This window comes from Sesamum indicum, linkage group LG1, assembly GCF_026168435.1.
Source record: "Sesamum indicum cultivar Baizhima isolate 11 linkage group LG1, ASM2616843v1, whole genome shotgun sequence".
Taxonomy (NCBI): Eukaryota; Viridiplantae; Streptophyta; class Magnoliopsida; order Lamiales; family Pedaliaceae; genus Sesamum; species Sesamum indicum.
Genome location: NC_142657.1, coordinates 21,178,562 through 21,194,386, shown reverse-complemented (window position 1 = coordinate 21,194,386; position 15,825 = coordinate 21,178,562). Strand labels below are relative to the sequence as shown.

Genomic DNA, 15,825 nt, shown 5'->3' with positions numbered 1-15,825 from the left:
AAAGTCAATAGAGGCGTAAAACGGGGATGTAAAGTTTCTTGAAATCATCACTCTCCCACTCCAACTGATCCCACCACTTAAGCTCTCCTCTAATTTCCTTGATGGTTCCAACATTTTGGAGTGTAACGGGCAACTTCTTCAGCAGAGGGCAGTTCTCAACCACTACCTCCTCTAAATGTGGAAACGCTATATTCAGCTCACTCAGAAACCTCAGTCTCGGACAATCTCTCAATGCAATTCTTTTGAGGTTCGGGAACACAGAATCCAGCCCGGAATTCTGATCAAACTTGAAGAGTTCTTCCACCTGCTCACAGTCGTTCACAAAGACTGCGAGCAGGTTTTCCAGTGCGTGTATTTTGGTGCCTAGGGAGATTAAATATTTCAGCTGTGAACACTTGCAGATTCGCATGTACTGCAGCCTGGAAAATTTTAACCCGAGCGGCAATGCCAAATCCGATATGCAAGACATATTGGTGAAAGTAGAAATGTATATATCCTTTAAATTTGGTAGCATGTCAAACTTTGCATTACTCCCAACTCCGACCCAGTCTGGACAACCAAAGATGTGAAGTATCTCCACAGTATCAAAACCACCAACTTCATCGCTGTTTGCTACTAATTTCTCAAACATGGTACCCAATCCGTTGCAACGACTGAAAATAATGGCATGCATACTCGCAAACAACCACTCCATCCGTTGTCCTGATAGATGCATTTCCCCCAAATGCACTTGCTTCAAGGAATAGCCACCAATTGAAATGTTGGGTGTATTGCTGGGACCAATAAAAAGTTCCAAATTCTTAAGCTTCTTAATCCCATTGAGAAGAGCATCGGTTGTTTCTAGAATGCAAGCTGAGCTGTTAACCCCAATGAACAAATCAATCAATCGCTCATTGGACAACAATTTTTCAAATTGAGTTGATACATCTCCAATAAACTTCAATTTGGAATTCCTTCTCATGTCCAGGTATTCCAAATTAGACAAACAAGAAATAGTTCCAACAGGAACAGTTGTTAGCATGTTATGTGATAAATCTAATAGTTTCAGGCTGGTCAACTTTTCCATACCTTGGGGCAATGTGGAAATCCCTGTCCCACAGCAAACAAGCACTTGGAGTTTGGCAAGCCCTCCAACTGGAGGCAATGTTTCAAGATTACTGCAATGATATAAATGCACAGCCCGAAGTTCAACAAGTTGATCCAAACAAGGTGGCAAAGACTTGATACTCTCGCACTCGCTTAAATCCAAGATCCTCAGCGACATGAACGCTAGCAGGAATTGTTCTGGAATCTCCTCCAGCATCTTATTCCTTTGCAGGAGCAAAGTTGATATTGTTGGGCATTCTCCCAAACCATTAGGCAGCTCTCTCAATTGATTATCCATAAACGAAATTCTCTTGTAAGACTTCGTCAGAAGCTCAACCTTTCTCATCTTGTGTAGGCCTATTCCTGATCTAACAAGGGATAAGCACTCTTGTTCCAGTGAAGATGAAATCCATACAGAAACATCACGAATGACATCATGTATCTTCACGGTTGACCAAGCGTCCTGCTCTAATAAGCTACACTCGGTTAGGGTTTCAATTATAGCCACTCCTCGGTCCATCACTTCCTCAATATCATGGTGCTCCTCAAGCAAACCCTCAGCTAACCAATATCTAACTAGCGTTCTTACATCAATCTGGTAGTCCTCCGGAAACAAGCAACAAAATAGAAAACAAGATTTAATGCATTCGTCAGGCAGTACGTCGTAACTCCACTTGATAGGATTGTAAACTCTATCCTCAATCCTACCTCTTAGTAGAGGCTCTGACCTGCGCAGCGCATTTAAAGCATCATTCCAGAGCTGAATCATTCTCTTCCCCTTTAAGGACGTTCCGACAACATCGATAGCCAAGGGTAGTCCAGCGCATTCCTTTGTGACAGCCCTTGCGAGTGGCTCCAATTCTTCCGAAGTGGCTACCTCCCCTGCACTTCTGCAGAACAATCTCCATGCTTCTTCTTCATTTAACACCTCAATTTTGAGTGTGACCTCTGTCATCTGCAAACAAACATTAGAGAATCTGGTTGTCAGGATTAGTTTGCCACCCTTGTGGACCTCAGGCGTTGGGATTCCAACAATATCCAAATCAATTGGATTCCAAACATCATCAAGAATGAGGAGAAATGTTTTCTCCATCATAAGCCTTGCGTGCAACTTACTAGCCCTTGTCTCCATACTTTCTTCAGTTAGTTTCAGCCTTAGTCTATCCGCAATTAGTTTCTGGACCTTCTTCAGCTCCAACTCAGTTTCCGGAGTTTTGTTAGACACCGTGACCCATATCACGATGCAGAAAGAATCTGAAACTGGTGAAGGGGTAGTGAGCTTGTTGTTGATGTTCTTGATGAGGGTAGTCTTCCCCACCCCTCCCATACCCCAGATGCCGATCCTTTTAACTTCCTGGGTGCTCAACAGATCCATGACTTTGGCCATATTTCTTGACGCTGTCGCTTGATCATCAATAATTGGAGCTGGGATGTATTCACTTCTCACTGTAGAGGTGTCTGGACCAGCCGCACTTTCTAGAAACTCCCCTGCATCACTAATGAGTTTTCTGGCGTTCCTAAGCCGACGGCTGACCTGATCAGACAAGGTGGTGCAACAGAGACAAGAGGAACAAGCAGAGTTATCAGCTCTTAAAGCCAAATCATGTTTCAAATAACACACTTGGTCTTCCAATCTGTTGACTTGTCCCAGCCAGTCCCTGACTTGAGATGGTGCTTGTAGTCCCGCTGCAGCAGCCAAGGCAAGACGTTCCCTCAACTGATTTCGACACTCGATCAGATCGGCCGTTTCTTTGTCCAGAGCTACTAAGTTGGCGGTGAAGTGGAGGGAATTCCTGAGCTTGGCACGCAGAAACGTGCATAGAGCACGACAGGGTTCTGCCAGTAGTGAGCCAACAACTGCACCAAGTACCTCCATGGAATAGTAGTTCGGGTGCTGAAACCTTGAACAGAAGGAGGAGGAGTTGGAAGAGCGCTTCTAAATCTGAAAATTCCAACAGCTATACTATACTACTTTCGAAAGAGATTACTGTGACTTCATTGGTTGACTGATGATGAGTCTACGTTCGGTTGCATTCATTAGTGTGAACCGTTTTCTTGGAAGTAGAAATTCAATTTCTATATAATTACGAAATTTTCTTTTATAATAGTATAGATAATAAAAGGAATAGATATAATAAAATAATTATATTATGGGATTATAGCAATTCAAGATGAGGAAATAGTCACTGTTTTTTATTTTAATTTTATCTTTCTACATGTATAGATGAAAATTACGAACATCTATTGCGTAAAAATGATCTTGTTCAAGCACTTCTTTTATTGTTGTACGGTGTAGAAGTATCAAAAAGAAAAATATTTGTAAGCAATATTGAAAAGAAAAAAAGAAAAGGTTGTAATGGGTTTTAGGATCGTAAGAACTCCCAAATTCCATGTGGCTGTAAAAACATTCAGGAATTAGGTCAATTTTTACCTATACAGAAAAGATTAAAGATGATACGTTATTAGTTCTTGTTGTCTTAAAAAAATTTAATTTTCACAAGTATAACTTGAGAATCTGAGCCTGATGCCCAGAGCAGGACCAAGAATGAGATGATTCCCATAGTCTTGCCTGCACAGTTGCATACTGCAGTATCTATCTTTTTCATTTCGCCCTATATATGGTATTTCAAGATGAAACCACAAACTTCAGTTTCCCGGCTTCGTCCTATGTTCAGACCGTATAAAGGGTCGTCTGAATGGTTGTAAAAAAATTTCACAGCACTGCACTCAACCCAAGCTAGTTATGTTGGATTTATTTTCATTTCTTCGACGTCTTGGGCTATTTGCAAGCGCCTAAACTATGCCTTCCATTCGGTGTATGAATGTTTCTCTTGCATTCATGTCATATCGATGTATTTGAGAAATGCAGAAAAGGAAAACTCCCTAAGAAAGAATCAGACCCAATGGTTCCGAATGTCTGAACCTTTACTAAAGACATAGAAGCAATTTCTGAGCTCTAACGTGAACTTCTTACTCATGCTTCTCTCTATGTGAAGTAAGAAAAAACTCATTCCCCATGTTTCAGCTATCCAAATATTAAATCTTCAGTTGAAAACTGCGAGAACGTTACAGGACTAGACAATTCTTATCGACGCTGATCCCTTTCCTTTTGTCTTTAACCTAACGCCTCATCCTCCGCCAGCTTCCATGTAAAAGACAGGCCCTTGTTTCACATTTTCTTCTGAGGCTTTCGTTCCTCAATTACTGTTCTTCTTTCTACAATGCCTAACGCCTGAAGAAAGTATGATGCTTTCAGTTAAAATGGTGGAGAAGCTGCAGACGTTTCCCCCAAGAACAACAGCACTTATCTAGCATACGTTTGACAACTTAAGCCGAGACAGATTAGAATAAGGCAAAAACAGACGAGGGAATCAATGACAACAAATGCAGTTTCTAATTAAGGACGATATCATTGTATCAAGCACCCTCCAGAATAAATCCCACAAGTTTAATCAGCATTTTATCTCATTTGGCGGATCGTGTGTTCAGTAGCTATGCCACACGGCAAGAATCAAAATCATACAGCAACATCATACCCATAGAACGAGCACAGGCAACATAACGAAAGCTTAATCGCTTGATGATACGTAAATTGTGTTAAAATGTAATTCTTCTAAGCACAACAAAACATTTCTTATGCAATCTCTCAACCTTTCACAAATCATGATCATAATATTAGCATGTTAGTATGTTGAAACCAAACATGATTCATCGTGGCATTAGTCCTGATAGAAAGTGATTCAATTCACCAACTTTTTCATCCTATAACATGATATACAGACACAAAATACACTGAAACACATCTCTACAAGCACGGTAGAACAAAACCTCAAACTTTCATGAAGAGTGGCTCGTCAAGGCCTCAAACCGCGCGTCCTGAGCCTCAAGAACTTTCAAAAGCGCCAAGGCCTTGCTCTTCCCCTTTTCGCTCCCGTTCTCCGCCACATCAAGAATTCCATCGACCACCCTCGCCTCCATCCTCCCTCTCACATCACTTGCAACTTCCTCTCCCCCAACCTGAACCAAATTCAGCAATGCAGAAACCGCATTTTCCTTAACCCTGTAACTCGATCCAGTCGCATTATCCAACAAGTCCATCAACACTTCAATCCCCAAAGCCTTCTTGAACACCTCCCAGCTCTCCTCACACCCGGCCACCTGAGCAATCACGGCGGTGGCGTCCTCAATCAGCCCAACTCTCCCATCCTTCACGACCAACGAAAACAGGGCCTGAACCGCCCCAAGCTCCACCATCTGCGCCCGATTCAACGGATACAGCGCCACCCCGAAAAGGGCTCTGAGAGCATCCTTAATCGACCTCGCAGCCGATCCATGATTCCTCACAATCTCCACGAGCCCGAAAATGATATCCCGCTTGTGCCCAATAATGGGGCGAAACGATTCCAGGCTCAAAAGGCTGAAAATCGTGGCGGCGGCACATTGGGCGACGAAAGGGGAGGCGGGATGGCGGAGGGCATGTGAGAGGGCGTCGAGGAAACCCTGCGACGACATGAGGTGCTCCTTAGAGGAGATTGAGATGTTCAAAAGCGTGGCGGTCGCGTTTTCTTGCAGAATTACGGCAGGGGAATAAAGGGATTCGGCGATTAAGGGTACGGCATCGGCTTCCGCAATCAAAGGCCGACTTTCGGCGTCGTTCTTGGACAGCAAACGTAGCTCGCAGAGGGCTTCAGTGCGGGTTTGTTCCGAGACAGAGGTGAGCTTCGAGACCAGGTTCTTGACGGCTCTCCTCTTCACGACATCCATAGCTGATGATCATTCAAAACTTCGTACGATCTTGGGTAGTCTGTCCTGTTCTTGCAACCTTTGAGAGGAAAGATTGCAGCACATTGATTATTTCAGTTGGGTGTACAATGTTGACTTTGAGATGAGTATTCCAACTAGTTTTTTCGACTGATTATTATAATTAATGTGAACAATTATTAGGAATATGGGGTTTGGTCGTCTAAGTAGGTGTGTGTTTCTTGTGGTTTTTAACTTTTACTTTGGATTAACAGTTGACTACTGAACAATTCCATGGACGAGGAGGATGTCTAAATTAGTGAATAATTTCATGAATGAGGATTTTGAATTAATTTTTACAAAACAATTAAATTAATATCTAAATAGATATGAAGAAGGTCTATAAAATACGTTGATTGAATCGAGTTAAAAAATTCATTTTACCAAGAATTTCAAATATTTGACTCCTAATTTGAGTTATTAATTATAAAATATATTTTGTCACTGCGTTTCTTTATATACATATATTTTCATTCAAACACAATCTGATTCGATGTATCAAGAACCTCTATTCTTATTTTTGTTAAAAAAATTTCAATTTCGAATAATAGAAATAACGTTTTGAATTTAATAATTGGATTTAGATCAAAAGTAATAACAGCCACATTAGAACAATATAATATAATAGTTAGATATATTATTTACAATAAAAAAAATAAACAGATAACTTACAATGAGAGTTGTTATTCGAAAAATAATTGAATTGCAGAGTGCACTACTTATTTTGAAGAAAATATACGTTTCGTATCAGTATTGCATTGTGTACAATTTAATCAACCCCCCATGATCCTTTATATATTTATCAAATTCTTTCACTTTTCCCATCATTCTTCTATGTGGGACAAATCATTTTTTCATATTTTCTCAACCTAATTCATTAAATTCTTCATGTGATTCATTAAAATTACAACAATTTTTGCATGATGCAGATACGCATACTATATTGACCGTGTGTGAAAAAGATTGAAAGTATATAATTTTCAATATTTCATCTGCTTAGTCATGTATATTTTTAGTACAAATTTATATAACTCATCCAAAATAAGAATGAATAACAATATGTAACAAATAGCAATGGCATCACTGTCTTCAATTAACAAGGAAATTACTACCACAAGTGGATTTTTCAAATGTATAAAGTCATAAGTAATAACAAATAAAATAAAATTAACAAATGATTTGAAGATGGTTCCGACTTGACAAGGCAACTAATTTTGCATAAAGTCCATCTCACATTTTCAGTTGACAAAACAGCTGCCTTGTAAAACAGGAGTGACTGATAATAGGCAACCTCAACCTCAACCCATAACTAGCAGCAGCCTGGGCCTGCCCATCATTTTCTTTCACCTCATTTCTCAGCTGAGCTTCACTAAGACTAGAGTATGAACCACTTTTCAAATAATTAGCTCTTTTGATGATGGCTCAACCATTTGAGTCGAATTATTTTATAATGAAATCTAAGTCGAGTTATTTTTAATCTCAATCCCACACTAAGACAAACTTACTGCATACTCAAATGCACATATATATGATCTCCTATTACAACTACCTATACTAACAATTAACCCTTCATTTTTCTACTACATAAACGCTATCAATACACGTAAAAAAGAAAAACAGTAAGGATCATGTCATGTCAACTTCTCCCAATCTTGAAAGAAGAATCAACTGATCCTCTCGCAAATAGCTTAGCTATCTCGAGTTGAGTACTAGCAATGATCTCCGTCCGCTTGAGGTCCATTTCCCCTCTCTTGGCTTCAGCTTCAGCCCTCATTCTCTCGATCTCCCTCATCGTCTCCATTCGTGCCTGCTCCGACCTCGCCACCACTTCCGCCAGCCATCGAATGCTGTCCCCTATCTCCCAATACTCTTCCCTAGTCTTCCGCTTCTTCATTGCCTTTCCCTTCCGCTCAGCCTTCAAACAGGGTTTTCTGCTGGGATTTTCCTTCTCGGCGTAAATTGCTGGAGTAGTACTGTCTGTGTCGTCAATCGGATTCTTTTCAGATTCTTGAACATTGCTTAGTTTGGCGCCGGCGTGATTGCAGCCATCTTCCTGTTTTTTGCATGCATTAATACTTCAAGTATATGTATTTCATCCCTTTTTTTTTTTAATTTCAGAATACAAAAACTCGACAATTTTTACATTGAGAGATGAGAAAGACATAACTAATAACTCGGATATAGACATTCAAATTCTAATTCGTCTTAATTTTCTTTATATAGAATTGGAAATAAAATATATAGAAAAACAATGAACTCCAATTGATTTATTAATAAAAATTTGTTGTCCCAGGACGAAAAATAGACTTTTATTGATGAGAAAGAAAGATATATTATATAGTATTAATTTCTTGGATGATGCTTAGTTGAACTAATTAATATATATCAAGCATATATATATATATATACATCACACTTAAATTAATTAACTATAAATATTGATCATCATCATGCCACAAAGACATATATATTAGGACTTCTAACACATAATTTCTTCTAACAATATATGAATTTCACCCTCATGGTTTATTCCTTTATTTTGTTTTTCTTTTTGTGAATATGGGAGAATTCAATTAAACCTAAATCAATTATATATCAATATTTATGGTATGGTTGGTATATATCACATTTATTGTGATTAATTAATTTCATTTGAATAAGATTTTTCCCCGTAATATGTGTGTTTTAATTATGTGAATTTTACTCCGAACTAGTTGGGTTTTGCTAGGATGGCAGTACGGTTCTAGCCCCTGCATACAAGCATGGCGAGTGAATATCCACTGACCTTAACCAGCCGATCACCACCACTCGTACCATGCGAGTCCTGCCCGACGCTCCCCTGCTCCAAGACCGCCGGCGCCGGAGGTGGCGGTGCTGATGATGGCAACTCCACCGTCACCACAGGAGGAGGAGGAGGATTGGCAGCAGAAGCCGAAGCTGCAGCTGGGCCAGTACCATTCCCACGAAGAAGAAGATCAAGGCGAGGATAAAGCGGCCAAGAGGAGGGATCACCGGCGGCAGACTCCGACCGGTACCTCTTCTTCATGGACTCAATCTTGTTCTTGCACTGGGTCTGGGTCTTGGCGGACTTGGAGCCGTTGGCCCGACCCGAAACATGCTTGGCCACATCCTCCCAGTCCTGGCCCTTGAGCTTGGCCCGGTTTCTGAGGGTCCATTTAGCCTCGTAAGCTTCGAGCAGGCTGGAAACCGCGCCTTCACTCCACTCATCCCTCTTCAGCCTGTCATGATGATTTCTAGGAAAGTCTGAGGCTGAGGGGATTTCGAGTTTAGGGTTTTGAGAGAGGAGAGATGATGAGGTTTCTTGATGTTTGGGAAGTACTTGATCATCATTTCTCTCCATCGATCTCTCTCCCTCTCCCTCTCCCTCTCACTCTCATTCCATCCACCCTTGATGAGATTACTTCAACTCTTTCTTTTTTAGCTGCTAACATGGAATAAGAACTCAACCAACCCTAAACAGTGTGGTAATCCAAGAGAGCTGAGCCACTAGCATTTTGGGGCTAAGTTTGAGGGACAATTAGGTCATTTCAAGTTACTTATTTATTTTTCAAACATACCCATGTATAGCGTATTACTGAAGTATTAAAGAGAAAAGGAGGGCAGATATACGATTTTTTTTTAATTTAAAATATACATATTATATATATAAAAAAAAAATAAATTCTATTAAAAAAAATCTGTACATATAGCACGTATATTTTTAGGCCACTTAGCATTTGGATAATATAGACTACAATTGGAGAAATGGGAACACTGATAAAGCAAAAAAGTAGTGTTCCACTAGACCTGTGTAGAGGTTGAGGTAAAAATGGGAAAACAGTCATATTTGTATGTGTTTTTTTGTTTCTTTATTCTCACCTATCATATCATCACTACTACACATAATTAGTAGTCTTTTACACTCACCATTATAGACCTGTTGAAACCAAGGTATTTTAGCAAGTGTTTGGGGTGTCTTGCTAAGTCCAGTGCACCAACTATCTAAAATAAAACTGTGTTAGGGATAAGTCAGAAGTTCTCCAATGCTCAAGTTCTTGCTTGGATTATGGTTCTCAAATAGAGAGTGTAATAGTAAGGATAGCAAAAATTGTACCTAATCGTGGAAAGTCAACATTTATAATTGTTGGTCTAATTGTACGATTTCACGTGCACTTTTATTTTAAAATGTGATTCATAGTGTGCAGTACACCATACATATTAGTTTAAAACTGTGATAAATACGGGCCCTGTTAGATGATACGAAGGTCCCAGTTGGAGACCTTGAATACTTGTTTGTTTAATGAAATAAATAGATAAGTAGCTAGTGCTTGTAAAACTTTCTGGTAAAAAAGTGTTGTTATTATATGGTAAAAAATGAAGGTGGGTTAAATGGGTAAAAGGAAGTGGGGAGTGGGGAGTGGGGAATGGGCAATGAAAGAAGAAAAGGTGGGGATTTGGTCAAAGGAGGTAATGATACTAATCCAACTTTCTGACCTACTTTTCAAGGTTAGTGTCATCCTTTTGTATGTGTATGTGTTGGTTTAGTGCATTTGTGGGAGTCTGATGAGTTTGGGCATTTTGGCAGCTCGCGTTGATATGAAGCCAACCATGACATCCACCCATCCCTTGTGGTGCCCATTCACGTGCCCCTGTCACCCCCACCCCCACCCCTTCTATATCAAGAAATACATATACGTATATATATACATATATAACTTTTAAAAATTAAATATATAACTAAATTGAATTATACTTCAAAAGTGAAAATATACATCATACACGTATTGTTGTGATACTGTTACGTAAATACAAAAGTAAATTAAAAAAAAGACCGTTTAACACAGATAACATAACCAGCATCCAATTCATACACAAATAGCCTTCTTTTTGTTTGTCTTTATTTTCTCAATCTCCGACGACCTTTCATCTATGTGTGGGGTTCAGAGCTGTGAAGTTTTTATTTACATAAAAAATAAAACTTCTACTTTATGATTCGCTACTCTTGAAATTGTAAATTTAATGAAATGATTTCGATCAAATCTGATTTGCATTATAATATTTCCACTTTTGATGAAGGACACTTCATTCATATATGCTTTTGGCAACAAGAAAAAGTAGCATATATATATATATATATAGATATACTTTTAGCACTCACTTTTCTATTTAACTTTCTGAGTGGGATAAGTTATGCACTGTTGACATATGTGGTTCTGTGTGTGAGTATGTATTGTTGACATCAATATTAGTAGCAAAAATTGCTTTTACAGTCATTTCTTTTCAACCAAATAGAGATGTTGCCTTCAAACTTCTTTTACTTTTACACTCATTGTAATAAAAAGAAATAATCATAGTTGGCATTTTTTCTTGTAAACTGTGCTGTAAAGAATAGGTAATAATTTATTTTACCATTCTTTGATTTACGATCTATTTATACTAACTATTCATGTTTTTTGAATAATTACATACACCCATAAAAAATATCAACATCATTACATAAACCATCACTTGCCTTTTTAAAAAATTACACACATACACCCTCTAAAAATCTCAACATCATTACACAAACTATTCGCACTTTTTGATTGTTAATGATGATATTTTGTAATTATGTAAAAGACAAAATTAACTTGTGTAAATAACCTATAAATTAGGGGAGTAAATGAATTTTTTTTTTTTTGGTAAATGTAAATTTTATTAATAAAACAAGATCGTACAATACAACAGTGCTCAATTGGTAGTTTCTCCCTCGACAGGCCAAGAGTAAATGGAATTTGGAGGGAGGGGGAACATATGTGTGCACTGTATATTTTCTTATTTATAAGTTTTCTTGTGATTGACTGAACATACGATCAAATGTCATTAGATTCAGATTTTTTTTATTTAATTCGTTTCTTATTCCTTTAGTATATATCAAACATAAAAATAATTTAATAAATTATTCCTTCTATGTATTTATTTTTATTCTTAAATTTATTTTTTCCCGTTCAAATTCATTCATGCATATTAATTGCCCTTACATTATTAAAAATTACGTGGTAATAATTTCAGAAGAAACATGAGTTTGAAGAGCTATAGAGAGTGGCCCAGTGGGGGAAGCAGAGATGTTGGGCTAAAGAAATCCCTACTTCAATTATTTTCAAAATTTTCATAGCTTGTGAATTCCATTCTCAAGCCCAAAGCCACTGTTCAACTTTTATGGTATTTGCCAATTAGTTTTTTTTGTTTCGATAGTTGTGGTCTCATAATTAAAAAATTATAAATTTGAATTCTAGAAATATAGATATTTTAGTTTATTTTTAATAATGCTATAATATTAAAATTAAAAAAAAAAAAAACTTCTACAGTTCTTATATGTACAATTTTTTGCAACCTCAAATAAAGTTGCATTTAGGTTCGGTGTAGTTCAGAAAAGCAACATTGAAAAGATTTCAAGCATATAGTGGACTGAAACATTACTTTTCCTATTTTATAGTTCGGTTTAAAATTTATAATTTTTATTCTTACAAGAAGTTGAATTTTAATTAATTTTGAGACGCGGTGTCATTCCCTTTTCACGATTTTTGAGTGAAGAGGGTGGGGTGATCTGATCATCCCATAATTAATTATATCATAGATAGAACTTAGAAGAAGAACACGTTTATGACAACCAATGGGAATTAAGCATCTCGAGGTAGTCGCTAGAACCCGTGACGCTTTACGTAATGCCACACCAACAACAACATATTACTTCCAAAGTAGCACAAAACCAACCCGTGACGAACTCCTCTTAGTACAACAACCACAGCCACCCTAAAAAACTATCAATGTTTCTGATTTTAGTAATTCTCAACTTTCCATTCTTCCGACTGTCGGCACTAAAGTTCGTTCTCACTCCAAAACAAACAAAAATTCCAAATTAACCCCACATATTTGCTAATCTAGCTGCATGGCTCACGTGCGACCCCCAGCCTGGAGTTGGGCACATCGATGAGAATGCGGTGGTTCTGCTGCTGGAAGCTGGCGATCACGTTCAGGACGGAGTTGACGTTGCCTTCGGGTGCTGCTGCCATGGCAAGGCAGGAGATGGTGCTGGAGCTGCTGCGGATGATGAAGTTGTCCTGTGGGAGCGTCACGTTCATGCCGGAGAACATGAAGGTAATAGTGGGCACGTTGAAGGGCACGCTGTAGCACGTGTCGAAGCCACCCAGGGAGGAAACGGTGGCGTTGCCCATTCTCCGCCGCACTTCGTCTCTCACCGCCGTGTACGCCGGCTTCACAAGACTAGTGAACACAGTGCCTGCTCAGGAAAAGCAGAATCTCATCTCATATATTTACTGAAATGGAAAAAACAAAATCAACCCACACAAAGTTTGGAAATTCTAGCCTGATTCTACACTCCATCATCACACTTTTGTTATTAATTTAATTCGGTCAAACTCAGTTCGAGCAAAAAAATTTTATTGATTAAGGCCATTTTATTACCTGAATCGAAGACGGTGCCAGCTCCAGTGTTGGGATCAAAGGCAAAAGCACTAGGAGGAATGTCCACAACTCTCCTACCAACCCTAATAGCCATGAGATTGACATAGTAGAAGGATGATCTCCTTGGATTTTTGAGCAGTTGAGTGGTCTTGATTCTGATGGGCTGGCTGTTCGGGCCCAGCCTCAGCGATCCAGTGAAGCCCACAGACTTGTAGCTGGGCAGGCAGTAGGAGAATGTGGAGCGGTAAATACCACCAGCCTGAGACAACAGAGACAATGGGCCTCGCCCCAATCCCAACAGACCTTGCGCCGGAAAGGAGGATCCCGTGGTCTTCTGGACGCAACCGAAAGTGTAGCCGTGGATGGAGTCAGTAGCGAGGGTGATGTTGTCCTGCACCAGAGTGGCAGTCACGGCGGAGCTGCCGTACGTCACGTTGAACCCGCAGGTGGCGCCGCCACAGCTGGGATTGGGGACCTGAATGTAATAAATTAATCATCATTGCAAATGTAATAATTCAAGAAAGATAATTGTTGTTTGGGGTAATGAATGAAGACAGGGACTTGCAGTGTGCGGTGCCCCAATCAAGGGCCAGAGCTAACATTGGATCTTCTCGGCCCCAGGAAATAATTCCCAACTCACGTGATTTACATTTTTTTTTAATTTGAAAAATCAAAATTTTGAATTCCTACCTATCCTTTGCATCATAAATGTTGCAATTGTATTGACAAATAATTTATAAATATGTCTGTGAGCAATCTATGATCCTAAGAGTATAATCCGACTGCAATGGCGATCGAAATTGAAGCAACCCAGATTTATTCCTGCCCAAAAGAGAAAATTATTTACGACATACTAATTTTAGCAGTATTTAAAGACGGATATTAATTCTTTTTCATAAGAAGAATCGTCGATGATGAACTCAAAGAATAAATTAAATATAATTTTTTTTATATTCTATTTAAAAATAATAATAATTTACACAACATGTATGTACTAAATAAACAAAATATATAATAGAATTGGGCTAAGAATGATTTTAACTTAATAAATCTTAATTATATTGTCCTTGCATTTCAAGAATTAGCAATGATTGTTTGTTCTTGATGTAACTTTATCACCTCTTTCAAAAAAGGTTTCTGTTCTGATTATTTTGAAAATAACTTTACCACATATCCCGACAGACCTGTCAGCATGCCAAAAACAGTTTCACCTTTACACTTTTCCTCACATCCTCATCTCAATCAAATTATTACTATTGTTAACTCTCCTTCACCTCACGGGCTACGTTGACCCTCCGCCGTGCAGACAAGAAAAAATCCACACCACTAGCGGCGGCGCGTGACATTGCAGTACAGGGATTAAGCTTATGTGTATGAACGTACCTGGCTGCATTGCGGGGCGCCGCACTTCAGGGGTTTGAAGGTGGAGGACTTGGCAGAGTTGTAAGTGGTGGAGGAGCAGCCGACGCAGCCGGTGCAGGGAACCCAGGCGGCGTCGTTGCTGGTGTCGACGGCCATCAGCAGGGTCTGAGCAGGGGTGCCGATCTTGGCCTTGACAATGTAGGTGGGGTTCTGAACCACGGCCCTGGCGGAGGCTAACGGCACGATGGAGCGGCCGGCGACGAGGCTGGAGAGGTAAAGGAGCCTGGCCTTGTCGTTGGACTGCATCTGGAGGAGGGTGTCTTGCCATGAGAGATGTGTTCTGGGCCTGAAGGGGGAGCATGGGCTGTTTACATGGAAGACCTTGAGGGTGGAGCCCTGCTCGGGTGCATCGCAGCTGCGGGGGTGCAGGCCATGGGCCAATGAGAAGGAGAGGATGGCGAGTGAGAAGAGAAGGGCAGTGGTGGTCATTGGAGCAAAGGAGGGAGGCTTGGTTTTTGTGTTGTGGGGATGGAGTAGGGAGTGTAAGTAGGTGGGTTATTTATAGTTGGGAGTGTGGGTTTTAAGTGTGAGAATGTGTGTTTTTTTGTGTATCCCAAATTTTTTATTACACTCTCATGTGTTATATATATATATATATAAGATAAATTATACTAATAATACCCATTAAATTTAAATTTAAATACATAAATATTTCTATTTTTTATAAAATTATGCAAGATAATGTATTTTATGAAATATTTATATAAATCTTTTACACTAAATAACGAATGAACTTATAATTACAAATAGAAATAATGTTAGAGATGTGAATTTATGTTATGAATCCGGATGCACAAATGTGTGGGTTCCAGACTGTATATATCCTAATTATTTACTGTATTTTGAGTGTGAGATTATGAGTTTTGATTGCAGAGCAAAGGAGTGGTACAGTATTTTGTTATGGTTAGTGGCAAAATTAGTGAGTAGAGAGATGAGAGATGTGAGATGTGTGTGCAATGATTTTGTTTTGATATGGTTGGGTGTAAGTGTGAAAGGGAGAATGTTGAGTTTGAATTTGGGAATAGTACAGCACACACTCCCATCTAAATCCAA

At 39.1% G+C, this 15,825-nt stretch overlaps 4 protein-coding genes across 5 annotated transcripts; all 4 read right to left on the bottom strand.

Annotated features, from left to right (window-relative positions):
* Positions 1 to 2: 2 nt before the first annotated feature.
* LOC105170202 (disease resistance protein At4g27190-like) lies at positions 3 to 3,132 on the bottom strand. 2 transcript variants are annotated; one of them, XM_088880079.1, is made up of 2 exons: positions 1,069 to 3,132; positions 706 to 857 (listed from the first exon to the last, which is right to left on the bottom strand). In XM_088880079.1, exons 1-2 carry the CDS (start codon positions 2,960 to 2,962, stop codon positions 841 to 843), a joined length of 1,911 nt encoding a protein of 636 aa, XP_088736205.1. In that variant the 5' UTR covers positions 2,963 to 3,132; the 3' UTR covers positions 706 to 840. The 2 variants fall into 2 exon arrangements, with proteins under 2 accessions (XP_088736204.1, XP_088736205.1); XM_088880078.1 differs by having other exon boundaries at positions 3 to 3,130.
* A 769-nt stretch (positions 3,133 to 3,901) lies between these two features.
* LOC105169897 (ARM repeat superfamily protein) lies at positions 3,902 to 6,006 on the bottom strand. The gene is made up of 2 exons (XM_011090452.3): positions 4,915 to 6,006; positions 3,902 to 4,318 (listed from the first exon to the last, which is right to left on the bottom strand). Exon 1 carries the CDS (start codon positions 5,848 to 5,850, stop codon positions 4,924 to 4,926), a length of 927 nt encoding a protein of 308 aa, XP_011088754.1. The 5' UTR covers positions 5,851 to 6,006; the 3' UTR covers positions 3,902 to 4,318; positions 4,915 to 4,923.
* A 1,371-nt stretch (positions 6,007 to 7,377) lies between these two features.
* LOC105169886 (sequence-specific DNA binding transcription factor) lies at positions 7,378 to 9,365 on the bottom strand. The gene is made up of 2 exons (XM_011090442.3): positions 8,672 to 9,365; positions 7,378 to 7,939 (listed from the first exon to the last, which is right to left on the bottom strand). Exons 1-2 carry the CDS (start codon positions 9,245 to 9,247, stop codon positions 7,523 to 7,525), a joined length of 993 nt encoding a protein of 330 aa, XP_011088744.1. The 5' UTR covers positions 9,248 to 9,365; the 3' UTR covers positions 7,378 to 7,522.
* A 3,144-nt stretch (positions 9,366 to 12,509) lies between these two features.
* Positions 12,510 to 15,267, bottom strand: LOC105169877 (Eukaryotic aspartyl protease family protein). The gene is made up of 3 exons (XM_088885771.1): positions 14,734 to 15,267; positions 13,351 to 13,825; positions 12,510 to 13,165 (listed from the first exon to the last, which is right to left on the bottom strand). The coding sequence occupies exons 1-3, from the start codon at positions 15,199 to 15,201 to the stop codon at positions 12,807 to 12,809; spliced, it is 1,302 nt and encodes a 433-aa protein (XP_088741897.1). The 5' UTR covers positions 15,202 to 15,267; the 3' UTR covers positions 12,510 to 12,806.
* Between the last annotated feature and the right edge of the window lie 558 nt (positions 15,268 to 15,825).

Bases quoted from the DNA above. Each gene is read 5' to 3' on its own strand.
- LOC105170202 (XM_088880078.1), bottom strand. From the start codon at position 2,962: ATGGAGGTACTTGGTGCAGTTGTTGGCTCACTACTGGCAGAACCCTGT.
- LOC105169897 (XM_011090452.3), bottom strand. From the start codon at position 5,850: ATGGATGTCGTGAAGAGGAGAGCCGTCAAGAACCTGGTCTCGAAGCTC.
- LOC105169886 (XM_011090442.3), bottom strand. From the start codon at position 9,247: ATGGAGAGAAATGATGATCAAGTACTTCCCAAACATCAAGAAACCTCA. The intron at 7,940-8,671 runs GTCAGTGGATAT...TGCAAAAAACAG, and splicing joins GTGGTGATCGGCTGGTTAAG to GAAGATGGCTGCAATCACGC.
- LOC105169877 (XM_088885771.1), bottom strand. From the start codon at position 15,201: ATGACCACCACTGCCCTTCTCTTCTCACTCGCCATCCTCTCCTTCTCA. The intron at 13,826-14,733 runs GTACGTTCATAC...TATTACATTCAG, and splicing joins GCGCCCCGCAATGCAGCCAG to GTCCCCAATCCCAGCTGTGG. The intron at 13,166-13,350 runs GTAATAAAATGG...TTTCCTGAGCAG, and splicing joins TGGCACCGTCTTCGATTCAG to GCACTGTGTTCACTAGTCTT.